Genomic DNA, 12,973 nt, shown 5'->3' on the forward strand with positions numbered 1-12,973 from the left:
TAGAAGAGTCATAAAAGAGAGCCATTGTCACCCTTTGGTAAACAGCAGTTCCCACCTAAGACACTCAAAGATAAAAGGATGGTCCAAGATGATTTTCACTATTTCAAAAGGCTTGACTGAGGAGTGCACAGACTAAATAAAACATCACACAATTTCTTTTGAATTCGAACTCAGGATGGTATGAGTACGTAGTCCCTTCTCCAAAACTTTTGGGACCAGATTTGTTTCAGAATTTGGAATTTTTAAGTTCAGGAAGGTACTGCATGCAATATCCCTAGCGGAATCTGGAACACACGTTGATAGTTCTGCAGTGAAACTTATGCATTATTTATTAAATGTGATAAAGACCATAAAAAGCCTCCCATCTGTTCAGGTCAAGTCAGATTTTTGCCATCAAACAATTACCAGAACAAACAAATAAAAAACCTTTTGTTTTCAGAGTATTTCGGATTTGGGAATTTAGATAAGGGATTAGGGGCTTGTAATATTAATTATCTCTTCCAAATTAGAAACTCTGATTAGGTCTTTTATTCTTTTCTAAACAGATTTCAAACATGCAAAAGTAGAGAGCATGGTATAACGAACCTCCATTTACCTACCACTTAGCTTTAACATAAAAATGGATCAGTATTTTGATCTTAATTACTTTTCTAAAAGTAAGAAATTGAACTATTACTAGGAAAATGCAGTGTAGTAGGCAAAAAATACTTCAAATGCTTCAATACAGTGTTCTGGGAGGAAAACAGTAATACACAGCATTCTCTTTTGGGGAGAGGGGAGAGTACCTTCTAAGCCTGAATGGTTGACTCCTGGTAACTACTCATTGCACATCCACAGGATACAGAATGCTCTAAGGGGCATCTTTCCGAGTAATTAAGAATGAATGAGAGTTCCCCATTCACAGAAGCGAGCAAGGGTGGTTAAGCACCCTTTGGCAGGCATACAAACCCTCGACTGGCCAACCCGGTTACCTTTGTCCAGGGCTCCAGGTGACCACCCCGCCCCCTTCTTCCAGCCCATAGCGACCCAAAGAGAAGTGGACAGCGGGGCACTCACATCTTGCATGGCCCGTGTACGGTGGTCAGAATTGATCTGGTCCCGGAGCTGAAGAAAGGCAAACGGTGACACAAGACACCGTTAGTCGGAGTTCTGGAGTCGGGAAGGCCGCCCAAGGGCGGAGCTTATCCGCTCAGGTCTTAGCGGCCCAAGCAGAGAAGCCTCTGGGCGCTGGGCCCGGGGGAAGGTTACCTAGGCCGGAGCTCGGGTAGGGAGCCCCGGGAAGGGGCGGGCGCGGAGCAGGTCTGAGGACCGAAGAAAACTCTCAGAGGTTGAACCCGGGCATGGGGCCCAGCCTCAGGGGTAGCCCCTGCCCAGGCCCCACTCACCGTGGACTTCTTAGTGAGCATCTCTTTAGCCATGACATCCATGAGCCGTTCCTTCTCCTCGTGATAGCGCCGCTGCTGCTCCAGAATTGTCTCCATCTTCCCTCCTCCGCCGCCGCCGCCGCCGCCGCTGCCTCAAATCAAGCTAGAACACCGATACGGCCGGAAACAACTCCTGCTGCCTTGCGCGCCCGCGTCCTAAGAGGCGCGTCCGGCGTCACCTAAGTTCCGCGGCTGCCGGAAGTTCCTCGGGGACTCGAGGAAAAGTGAGCACCGCAGGAGACCCAGTCAGTGCTATGGAGACGGCTGCAGTGCCCCTGCTGGCCGGGGGTGTGTGGCGCGATGCCGAACGATTTGCAGGTGCCTCTAGGGGGCATACAGAAATCCACCAGCCTGGCAGTAAGGACTCTGACCTGGCTTCCCGGGGCTTCCCCGGCCGCGTGGCCGGGCGGGTAGGGACCTGGACTGAGTAGTTGAGGAGCATGGATGGGAGCTGGGGAACCGGAACTTGTGTCTCCGGCTCTCAGTGTGACCTGTGACAACGTTTTTTCCTTCTCGGGACATCGGTGTCCTCGTCAGTAAAATGGGGATGATAGCGGGTTTCTTTTCTTTTCTTCTTCCCTCCCTCCCTCTCTCTTTTTCTTTTTTTTTTTTTTTAATTTTAATTTTTTTATTTTTGTCTGTGTTCTGTCTTCGTTTCTGTGCGAGGGCTTTCTCTGGTTGTGGCAAGTGGGGGCCTCTCTTCATCGCGGTGCGCGGGCCTCTCACTGTCGCGGCCTCTCTTGTTGCGGAGCACAGGCTTCAGACGCGCAGGCTCAGTAGTTGTGGCTCACGGGCCTAGTCGCTCCGCGGCATGTGGGATCTTCCCAGACCAGGGCTCGAACCCGTGTCCCCTGCATTGGCAGGCAGATTCTCAACCACTGCGCCACCAGGGAAGCCCCTCTTTTTCTTTTTTGATACATGGAAACAACCTAATTGTCTATCAGCAGGGGACTGGTTAAATAAAATATGGTACATTCAAGCAGTAAAATGCTATACAGCTATAAAAAAAAAATGAAGCAAGTCTATATGTCCACTTCTAGGTGGAGAAATGAAAACGTATGTCCATGTGTTCAGACGTTCATAGCAGCGTTATTCATTATCAAGAAAAACATGGACGTAACCCCCAAAAGCCATTAACTGGTAAATGTACAAACCAAATGTGGTGTATCCATACGATGGAATGTTATTCAGCAATAAAGGAATGTTACAGTATGGATGAACCATGAAAACATCATGCTAAGTGAAAGAAGCCAGACACAAAAAACGACATTAGTGTATGTCGGGATGGCAAATCTGCAGAGACAGAAAGTAGATGAGTGGTTGCGTGCTGCTGAAGGTGAGACTGGAAGTAACTGCAAAAGACGCGAGAAATCTTTTGGAGGTGATAGATATGTTCTAAAATTGGATTGTGGTGATAGTGGCACAAATCTATTAAATTTGCTGAAATTAATTGAACCGTACACTCAAATTGGGTGAATTTTATGGTATGTAACTTATACCTCTATAAAACTGTTTAAAAAATCTGTATGAACTCAGATGGAAATATGGCCACACAGAGTGAAAAAAGCTAGAGGCACAACGGTATATATAAAAATAAATACACAAAGAGATTATTTCTGGAAGGATATCCAAGTAACAGTAAACCACTGTTGTTTATGAGGAGACAGACTGGAAGATCTGGTATGGTAGGGACATTTTTCTTTGTATATGTCCAAAGTACAGCATGAAAATTTTTTCGTAACATATACATGTATTACTTTTTCAATTTAAAAACTTCTTCATTTAAAACTAAAAATGAAAATACATATATGCACATGCCTGCTTAACAAAAAAGAACTAGGAGGTTATAATATAACAAGGAGTTATTAGTGATTTACCTTCCCTTTTTGGAATTCTCCAATTTTTCTACAATAAGCATGAATTGCTTTTTGTTTTTTAAAGTTTGGAAAATAACAGAGATAATGACTTTTGTCCTGCCTGCTCATGGGGTGTTGTGAGGGTCATATTTATGTCTAAAAATTTAAGCAAGACCTCAACCTTAGGGAGAGGACCCCCGGACACAACTCCTCCCCAGAAGTTTTTCCTGCACCTCTAGGAAAGAGGTAAGAAATTCCTTTTCTGGATTGCGGAGACTCAGCGCGTGTATCTTTTGGAGGGTAGGGTGGGTGGTGGGTAAAGGTTTGGGATCTACCGTATTTCATCGAATATGAGACTCTATTAAATGTTAACGCCACCATTATTTTACGGTCGACTAAGAAAGAAAGAACAAAAATTGTCAATTAAACTATGTCACACTTGATTAGACGCTGCGTCTGGGTTTCTGAGATGTTAAATCTGAAAAATGTTTATCCTGAAATCAATGACACATTGTTGTACTTGCACATCCCTTTCCTCTTTGGTGGGTGGACCACCTAAGCACCATTCATCTGATGCCTTCCGTCCCTGAAAACCGTCTCCTTCCCCATCCTTTCAAACCAGTCACCGAGTCCTGTCTTTTCCATTCCTGCTGCCACCTGTCTCATTATCTCTCACCTGAACCACTGCACTAGCCTCCAAGTCAGTCTACTCATCTTACCCCTCCAATCCATTATTCACGCTGCGGCGGAGTGATCATCTCACACCCCTGCCTAAACATTTCCACTGGCTGCTTTACCCGCAGGGTGAGGTCTGTTTAACTTGGCATTCGGCGTTTCATGACCTGGCCTCTGCCTGACGTTTTAGTCTCTTGGCACTTCCTCCGAATGAAATTACTTGCTGCTTCCCCAAAGCACACCATATGTTTTTTTCAGGCCTCCAGGCCTTTGCACTAGCTGTTTTCTATGCTTGGACTACTCTTCCTCAGCAGGTATTTATTGAACATGTAGTAAGTGCCTGAAGCTGAGAGTGGAGGGGTGAGCAAGGCAGGCGTGAGCCCAGCCCTCAGAGACTGGTGGAAGAAAGAGACAAAAAATGTCTACATACAATCATTAATTATAAGCACACATGGTGGGCATTCGTAAAGGTTTGTAGAAAATGTCAACCACGGCTTCAGAAAGTTTAGGATTCGAATTGGGCCGGGGAGGCAGTGTGGATCTACCTATGTGACTTTGGGGAACTAACAAGTGGAGTCTCCACCTCCGTGAAATGGAAAAATACCCGCCCCATAGGATTTCTGGGAAGATTTCTTTTGCGATACATATAATCACGCGGTTCTGCCGGACCGGAGGGCCCCTCCCCCACAGGGCGCCGAGGGTCCGCCCGCCCGGCGCGCGGGCCCCCACCCGGGAAGGCTGCTGGCGGTACGTGAGCGCCTCAGCCTGCGCCGCAGCCAGTGCGCAAGAATCGGGCTCCGACGGTCTGGACCGCGGAGCCCAGACCGCAGGCCGCCGAGAGCGCAGGGGCAGGGGCGTCGGACGCCGGGAGAGGGGAGCAGCGCTCCGCCCCATCTCCCCATTTTGGGGGATAGCCCCCCTCGCTCATTCCCGCCCCCGCCCTTGAATCACGGGGAGGCGGGGCCATGACCCATTCATGCCGGGAATCGGATCCAGATGTTCCCGCGGCGCGTGCAGCTGCATCCTTGCCTTTTTTGGCAAAAAACGTGCGGCCGCGAGCGGATCCCGGGCCGCCTCCGCTAATCCTCGGGAAGAGGGGGAAGGGGGCTGAGGGTCTGGGCCCAGATTGGGGATCCGCACCCGGTGCTCGGCGGGGTTTGGGGAGGGATGGTAAGGGAGGGGGGCGATTTGTACTCGACGGAGAACCCAACGCCGTCGGCCCGCCCTGCTCCCGTCCGGAACCTCCCCCAAACCCCTCCCTTCCCCACTCGGAGGAAAAAGCCCTTTGCCAGCAGGGGGGAAGCCAGCTGAGCCTGAGAGGGACAGTAGCGGCCGCGGGGATCCCCTTTCACGGGAGAGATTTCCCACCCCGCCTGGCAGCCTCCTCCTCTGCCCTGCATGGAGGAGGTCGAGGTCGGGAAGAGCCTCCGAGTCCCGTGGTGTGCGAAGGAATCTTCCCTGCCCCTCCACCCCCAGACAAACACACAGAGGCCTTCGCTTCCTCATACTGCTTTATTGCAGAATCTGAAAGGGGGGTGAGCCAAACCCACCCCTCTGTCCATCTCTGGGCAAAATGGAGCTGAAATGAAATGAAACGAGAAAACACTCGACAACAAGGGCTGGGCGAAACCCTGTACCCTAGGACCCCCTAACCAGTGAACCCCTGATGTGCTGCCCAGACAGCCCCATCCCTGGGAATAGCGGTGGGATGGGGGTGGGGAGTGTTAAGCCTGAGTATAGTCCACTTCTGAGGACTTCTCAGGCACCCATAGGAGACCTAAAGTCTTCAGGGGAGAAGTCTAGATTGAAGGGGGCTGGGGTCCCAGAGCCCTGATTTAGGGAGAGGGCTTCGTCTGGGAAGCCGGACCATAGGGGAGAGGACTGAGTTCTGGAGTTCAGGCTTGGGGAGGGGATTTGAATGATGGAGCCTCCGTAAGAGCCCAAGTTTGGGGGCCCTGGGTCACGAAGTACCAGATTGGGGATGTTGGAGTGGGGAGGCTGAATCCTGGAGCCCAGGGGTAGCCCCAATTTGGGGAGGGGCTGGGTCCCAGAGGTGGTTTGGAAAAGGAGCCTTAGTCCTGGAGCCCTGGTTTGGGAGGGCCTGGGCCCAGGAGCCCTGGCTCAGGGCCCCGCCTGGCTGCAGCCCTGGCACAGCACTTGGTCTCCGTCCGGCACGAAGCCCTGGCCCACCAGGGAGGTGGAGCATCGGGCGCAGGAGAAGCAGCTGTGGTGCCAGTGGCGGTCTTCAAAGGACACATACTTGCCTTCACCGAGTCCTGGAGGGAGGCTGGAGGTTAGCTCTGCGATCTGGAGGGCGGTCCTGTCCCTCGGCCTCACCCAGTACCAGGTCCCATTCCCTTGCCTACACTCTACCCACTCTGTCCTTTGACCCTTTGTCCCACCTGTGATGGGGCGCTTGCAGCTGCTGCACTTGGGTGCAAAGAGTTCTCCAAAACAGGCCACACAGTAGGGATCGTCATCTCGGGAGGTGAACTGCTGCCCTGCCAGGGGCGTCTGGCAGCCGGTGCAGACCAGGCATTCCCGATGCCAGGGCTGGTCACGGTATGTCACGCCACCCTGCGTCAGTGTCTGTGGGGTGGCGTCTGTCAGCAGGGGGAGTGGGGATTCCTACCCCACGACAGAGCCTTGCTCACCCCACCCCTGTGTGCCGTGGAGCTCGGCACCCCCGCCCCGCCGGCCCAGCCCCCACCTTGCTGCAGCGGGCGCAGCGAGGAGCAAACTTGTTCTCATAGCAGGGCACGCAGTAGTGAGCACCCTTGTCGGGCACAAAGGAACGGGAGCCCAGCGGCTGCTCACAGCTGCTGCACAGGAAGCAGTGCTCATGCCATGTCTGGCCTCCGTACTCCAGCTTCCGGGATCCTGTGGGGAACAGGGGTCCCACTCAGAGGCTGGGTCCCGAGCTCCTGAGTGCCACCCTCTGCCGCCCCCCCGAGGAGGGTCCCCGCTGCTCCCACAGGCTACAGGGTGGTGTCCATGCATTTGCAGCAGGATCCCCACCGCATATACTGCACATGCTAACCACCTCCCCCCAACACTGGATATGCTGGCTAAGCACGTGCTAGGCCCCCATGAACTAGACCTGAGGGTTTGGCATAGGTGAAGTCCCCACGTGTACCAGAATATGACGATCTCAGCATACGCCGGGCCTCCAGGTCACAGGCACGATGACTCAGTATATGCTAAGCGCTTATATACCAGATGTGATAGTGTGAGCACACACACAAAGACCCCATATACGAGGCAAGCAAGTCCCTGCCCACACAGAGTTCTGCCCCGGACGTGATAGATTCAGAACATAATAAGCCCCGGCATATCCTAATCATGCCAATATCCACGTGTTCTAAATCCTCACATTCTGTTAGCCATGCAGGTTGCCATACGTGTTAAGCCCTTTATTTATAGGTCTTTGCACACACCAAGCCCCAATGCAACAAACACTGACAGTCTCAGCACACTTGTAGCTCCTACGTGTGCCAAACATGCTAAGCCCCCAGGTGTGTATCATGCGTGTCAGTCCCTGTGCGTGCTAAGCTCCCAAGAGCAAATAAGCACGACAGATCCTGCACACAGTAAATTTCCAGGAACGTGCTGCGTGTGCAGGTCTTTATCAAGCCTCCATGTTGTATCAGACAGGCATGCCAGTCCCTAACAAGAACCCTACACAGATGCCAGGCATGCCAGTCCCACGCACAACGAGCCCCTGGGAGCCCCCGGGAACATACCGGGCATGACAGTCTCCCCGCAGGCGGAGCACTGTGAGGAGAAGGCACTGCAGTAGCAGTCGTTACAGAGCAGCTCGCTGTCCTGGCAGGTGAAGGGCTCGTCGGCCAGGGAGCGCTGGCAGCGGCAGCAGCGGAAGCAACCCTCATGGAAGTGGCGGTCTTCGTAGAACAGCTCCTGTGTGGAGCACAGCAGGGGCACTGGCACCTTCGCCCCCTCCTGCCAGCCTCCACCCACTCCCTGCCCTGTGTGGTCCAGTCCTTACCCTCGAGTCGTGCCCGATAAGCTGCTGGCACTCGGCGCACGTGTTGGCGAAGGTGTTGTCATAGCAGGGCACACAGTAGGGTCCGTTGTCTGTCTGGATGTATTTGCGCCCGTACAGGGACTCGCTGCATTTTGCACAGTCAAAGGCCTCGCTCATGATGGCTGTGAGTGAGCCCTGTTAGGGACACAAGGTGGGGCAGGGGTCACCCAGAGGGGCTGTGGCTTAGCCCATTGCATTTAAAAAAGAGCAAGAACTAGGCATAGGAAATGCCAGGTCAGAGCAGGTGGTGATGGGGAATGGGTGTTTCTGGGAACACAAAGAGTCCTGCATGTTTATTTCTGTATTTAACGTTGGGGATGAGAGGGGGTCAGGAAAAAACCAGGAAGCAGAAGTTCTTTTCTTATCTTGGCCCTGGCAGAACTGGGGGGAGGGGGCTTTTCCTGGGTCAGTGACTCATTTCCTGCCCCTGCATTTAGCCTGAGTTTAGCCTCCACTGTCCCTACTGTCCCCAAGGGGGTAAGAGCAAGGACACGGAGCCACCCCACCCTATCCCATATGAACAGCGCTCTCACCCTCTCCTGACTCCCAGGAAGGGACCCTAGGGGTATACCCAGAGCTCTGGAGTGGGGAGCTTAGGGATGAGAATGGGGCTGTTCGCACCCCACCCCCCAAACCCCAACCAGGAAACAGCTGAATGTAAGAAGGATGCTGGGCCAGTGAATGGTGGAGGTGGAGGAGGCTGATGGGAGAAATCACATTGGGCCTCCCCTCCCAGGAGAATCCAGCAACAAGGACTTCAGAGGCTCAGCCTAGGTTTAAGCAGGAAGGAAATCCTGCAAGCTGGACACAGCCAAGCTTCCCCAGCTGGACCCTCTGCCCTCACCCCCTCCACCTCCCGCTGGGTCTCTGGTCACACCAGCCTGGGCAGCCTTGGCCTGCAACATCTGCAGCAGCTGTGGCAGCACAGATGGCCAGATGTCAGGTTTTGCCAGCAACAGGGGAGGAAAAAAGGGAAATGAGATGCTTGGGGACGGAGAGGGGAACTGGACATTATGCAGTGTGCCTCCTGCTGTCTCCTGCCGGTCATCACTCCTGGCAGTGACTGGCAAAGCCCCAGAATCTTTCCAACCCCTGGGTCATTATTTCCCTCTCCCTGCCTCTGGGAGAGACAGCCTCTCCCCAGCTTTTTTAAGGGTTTGGGGCTGGGGGAGTGAAGGGCGAGAGAGTGGGAGCCACTGAAGACATTTCCTCTCCAATCAGGCCCCCCCTACGGTGGAGAGTCAGGCAAGGGGGAGCCCTGAGTGCTGTTGCTGCAGACACCCAGCCCCCCACCAAACCTCAGACACTTTCCATTTTCTCAGGAACAAAGCATGTTTGTGGGATGAGGTCATCCACACAGCTGCCTCTGCAGCAGGAGCTTGGGGAGTAGGGAGGGTTAGGAAGTGGGGTTCCCAGTCCCTTCTGCTGCCCCTGATTCCAGTCTCTAGCCCCAAATTCAGAGCTCCCCACCTCCAGTCTCCTCCATCGTGAAGCCTGCTCTCTGAGGACTGGGATCCCGGCGTGGGTGGAGAGGAACCACTTGGACCCTAGGAAGGGGATGTTCTCACAGCTGCAGATGAGCCCCAGGAGTACAAAGGAACCCACCAAAACACTCCTCTACATTAGACCCCAGTAACTGGCAGTCCCCAGAGCCCGGCCTGGCTCAAGCTGAAGGAAAAGCCCTCCTTTTCTCAGTTACCCCCCGCAGGAAATTCTAGCCAACAAGCGTGGCTCTGGTTTGGAGTTCAGACTCCAGGCGCCAGCAGACGCCCCAAGCCTAGGGGGCCTGGCTCTTCTGAAGGGGTGGCTCACGAACCCACAGCTGCCCTTCTGTACAGTGGGAGGACACTCAGTTCATACCCCAGGCCAGGGCATGAGGTCGCCAGGAGCTGGGGTCTTCAGAGCCGGGACTTCTGGGCTGGGGGCTATGCTGGAGGGTGGAGGGTATCCCTCCACCTCAGTCCACTCCCCGCCATTCAGGCCTGGGTTTCCTCTGGCCCAACATCTGAGGGTTGCCTGGGCTGTGAGCCACTGGGCAGCGGGGGCCACACAGGTGGAGTGTGGCCATGCATCCGTCCACGAGTGCCCTGGGCCCTTCCTTCCTTCCTGGCTTGGCCCCCAACAGCTCCGTCACCTTCCCAGGTCCAAACTAGCCCTAGGTCTGCCCACTGGGAGGCAGTCACCACTCTGAGACAGGGGCACCCCAAATAGGGTATGGGCGTGGCTTCTGTTTCTTTCCCAGAATCCCCTAGTCTGTCCAGCTGGGCTCTGGTGAGGACAGAGTGAAGGGCAATATCAAGGCCCACCTGTCTCTGCCCTTTGTCTGCCCCTCCCCCCACTTTCCCTGGCAGGACTGGGGGACTAAAGGGAGCCAGGCCTGTATTCCTTCACGGCTGGTAGGGGGGTCGGGGGGAGAGCGCTCAGTCTGCCAGATGGCTCTCAGCCGCTGCCCCCAACACACACACCCACCTACACCTGACCCAGACACACACATCGGACCCCTCCCCGTGAACCTCCTGCAGCTCAAAATGGCTGGATAAATGGCCGTGGCATGTGCTGTGTAGAGGCTTGAGCTGTGAAATATAAACCTGGGTGATCTTGGGCAAGTCACTTAAGCTCCCTGAGCCTGCTTCCCCATCTAATACTACCTCCTACCTCCTAGGGTTGTTGTCAGGCTTAAATGCGATGATACTTGGAAAGCACCTGGGAGATACTAAGTAGTCAGTAAATGGTAGCTCTTAGTGTTTTATTATTAGCCCCTCACTCATACGGGGGTCAGTCAACAGTTTCTCAGCCAGGCCTGGGTCGGGGGGCTCGCCTGGGACTTGACCTTGACATTCTCAGCGGGGGCCCAGGGAGAGAACAAAAAGGGAACCCCCTAGTTCTGCTGCGGGAGCTGAAGAGGCCCAGGCCGTGGGGCTCACTGAGACCAGTGGGGCCAGTCTGACTCCAGTGAGCGTAACTCTGAAACCCCCAACACAGGTACACAGGTGTACACACCTGCATGCTGCTTTTCCTCTCACAAAGCGCATTCCCACCCACCCACCATCTATCAGATCGCACAAAGGGCAGGCAGGATAGGGTATCATCCTCATTTTACAGCTGAGCACAGAGGCCAGGGACAGGGCAGGGGCATGCCCAAAGTCACTCAGGTATCAGAGAGCCCAGGTCCCCTGCCTCCCAGCCTGGAGTCCTTTCCCGTTTCCCTAGAAATGGTGGTGGACGGGGTGGTCAGCGTTTAAGAGCAGGGGGACAGGAGATGCTGGATGATATCACTAGTACAAGAGCCTGGCTCTTCTCCCCAGCTGCCAGCCCTGTGACTGGAAGACACCCAGAAGTGTTTCCAAGTACCCATGCCAACCGCTCAACCCTTTCGCCCCCCTCCAACCCCCACTGTCCAGGAGGACCCTGGCCAGGTCCCACAGCTGTGACTCAGGATCAGAAGAGACCCCTCCCCCAGCTTCCAGGAGTTGACAGGGGACTTGAGGGGAGAAATCAAACTCCCCCCACCCTCACCCCTGCTACTAGGCATCCACCCCAAACTCTCCATTCTCTTCCCCGCCCCCGCCATGGGGCCTGGGAGTCAGAGCGGTTTGGGAGAAGGGGGTGGGAAGCAGGATCCAGCAGCTGCTCTGGGGACAGAAGAGGAACAGTTCATTCACCCCGGGTCCCCAGGGCGAAGCAGCGCGTCCAAGATTTGAGTTTAAAAATAAGTTGGGGCTGTCTCAGAGAGTGTGTAGGGCTCCTTCGAGTCTTACTGTCTCATGTCTCAGGTCCTCTGCCTCATGGGGGCTCAGATGGCCCAGTGTTTCTGTTTCCCCACATCCTCCCTTCCCAATCTTTCAGGCCTGAGTCCCGCGGGGTCTGTCTTGAAAACTGTCACTGCCCCTCCATGACATCTGTCTCTTGGCGTCTAGCTCTGCTCCACTCAGCACGTCTGTGTCTGTACACTTCAGCAGCTGTCTGTATGTTTCCGTGTCTCTGTGTCTCTGACTGGCTATCTCCCCACGGCAGCCTCTGTGGATTTCTACCACTGTCTGCCCAAGTCTTGGCATCTCAAGGGTCTCTAAAGGGTGGAATGTCTTGGTCCCTACCCACCGCCCTTCTCTATCTCTTAGCATCTCTGTATGCCTGAGTGTGTCTGTCTCCAGTCTCTGGATGTCTTCCTAGGCCTCTCAGAGGCTGGTTTACCACAAGGCTAATGAAGCTTAAGCTTCGGGGCCCCTCATTTGCCCAGAACCTCAAGACATGGAAAGGGCTGACAACACGTCTGGGGTCACTGCATACTTTTTCCTAAAATGCTCCGCTCCACAAAACCTGGGTCGGACCCTATGCCTCGGGTCTGCCTCCCGGTGACTCTACGCCCAAGTCTCTGTCCTTGTTTCGGGTATCTCCGCAGCCTCCTTGTCTAAGCTCGCCGCTCATGTCTGTTCTCGGTCTTCTTGCTCCACCGGGCGTTCTGGAGCCGTTTCTCGAACCCTCCCGGTCTCTCTCGACCTCTCGCTTTTCCATTTCAAACTTGGCCCCCTGCCCACCTAACTGGCGTTGCAGCGCCCGGAGCGGTACGGTTCCGGGAGCGCCTCCCGGGGCTCGGCGCCCGCGCGCCACCGGCTCCTAGCGTGTTCCCTGCGCCCGCGACCGGACCCAAGCGGGGGCAGGGGGCGGGGGCCGCGGCTGCCCTTAACCCCCGGCTGGCCGCCTCTCCTTTCCCGCCAGAGGGCGGGAGCCGGGAGCCGGGATGGGGAGCCGGGCTCGGCGGGGAGCTCACCTCGAGGCAGGCGGCTGGAGCGGGGCGCGGCGCTCGCGTGGGGCGGGAGAGGGGGTGGTGGTGGCGGGCAGCCGGGGCCGCGTCCCTCGGCGCCTCCTACCTGCGGGCCGGGCCGAGCGGGACCGAGCGAGCTGCCGGCGAGGCTGCCGGCGGCGCACGGACTGTGTGGGCGAGTGGGAGCGCGGCCCCAAGCCCTCCCCGAGGA

General features: G+C 55.1%; 2 protein-coding genes across 4 annotated transcripts in view; both read right to left on the reverse strand.

Annotated features, from left to right (window-relative positions):
• The window catches only part of SF3A3 (splicing factor 3a subunit 3), a 28,026-nt gene extending 26,352 nt beyond the window's left edge, over positions 1 to 1,674 (reverse strand). The window contains exons 1-2 of one of the 2 annotated variants that reach the window (XM_036874767.1): positions 1,386 to 1,674; positions 1,057 to 1,104 (exon numbers count right to left, since the gene is read on the reverse strand). In XM_036874767.1, coding sequence (XP_036730662.1) covers positions 1,057 to 1,104; positions 1,386 to 1,481 — 144 coding nt within the window. In that variant the 5' untranslated portion in view covers positions 1,482 to 1,674. The remainder of the gene's footprint in view (positions 1 to 1,056; positions 1,105 to 1,385) is intronic. The other variant, XM_036874778.1, reaches the window with a different exon arrangement.
• Positions 1,675 to 5,452: 3,778 nt separating this feature from the next.
• Positions 5,453 to 12,973, reverse strand: FHL3 (four and a half LIM domains 3). Of its 2 annotated transcripts, none has more exons than XM_036829278.1 (6): positions 12,869 to 12,973; positions 7,962 to 8,135; positions 7,699 to 7,873; positions 6,666 to 6,835; positions 6,358 to 6,544; positions 5,453 to 6,231 (listed from the first exon to the last, which is right to left on the reverse strand). In XM_036829278.1, exons 2-6 carry the CDS (start codon positions 8,115 to 8,117, stop codon positions 6,077 to 6,079), a joined length of 843 nt encoding a protein of 280 aa, XP_036685173.1. In that variant the 5' UTR covers positions 8,118 to 8,135; positions 12,869 to 12,973; the 3' UTR covers positions 5,453 to 6,076. The 2 variants fall into 2 exon arrangements, with proteins under 2 accessions (XP_036685173.1, XP_036685171.1); XM_036829276.1 differs by having other exon boundaries at positions 12,769 to 12,970.

The sequence above is a fragment of the Balaenoptera musculus genome, chromosome 1, assembly GCF_009873245.2.
Source record: "Balaenoptera musculus isolate JJ_BM4_2016_0621 chromosome 1, mBalMus1.pri.v3, whole genome shotgun sequence".
NCBI lineage: Eukaryota > Metazoa > Chordata > Mammalia > Artiodactyla > Balaenopteridae > Balaenoptera > Balaenoptera musculus.

Coding starts and splice junctions, on each gene's coding strand:
- FHL3 (XM_036829278.1), bottom strand. CDS start 8,117: ATGAGCGAGGCCTTTGACTGTGCAAAATGCAGCGAGTCCCTGTACGGG. Junction 6,836..7,698: donor CGGGGAGACTGTCATGCCCG/GTATGTTCCCGG, acceptor TGTTCCCCACAG/GATCCCGGAAGCTGGAGTAC. Junction 6,545..6,665: donor GCTGCGCCCGCTGCAGCAAG/GTGGGGGCTGGG, acceptor GCCACCCCACAG/ACACTGACGCAGGGTGGCGT.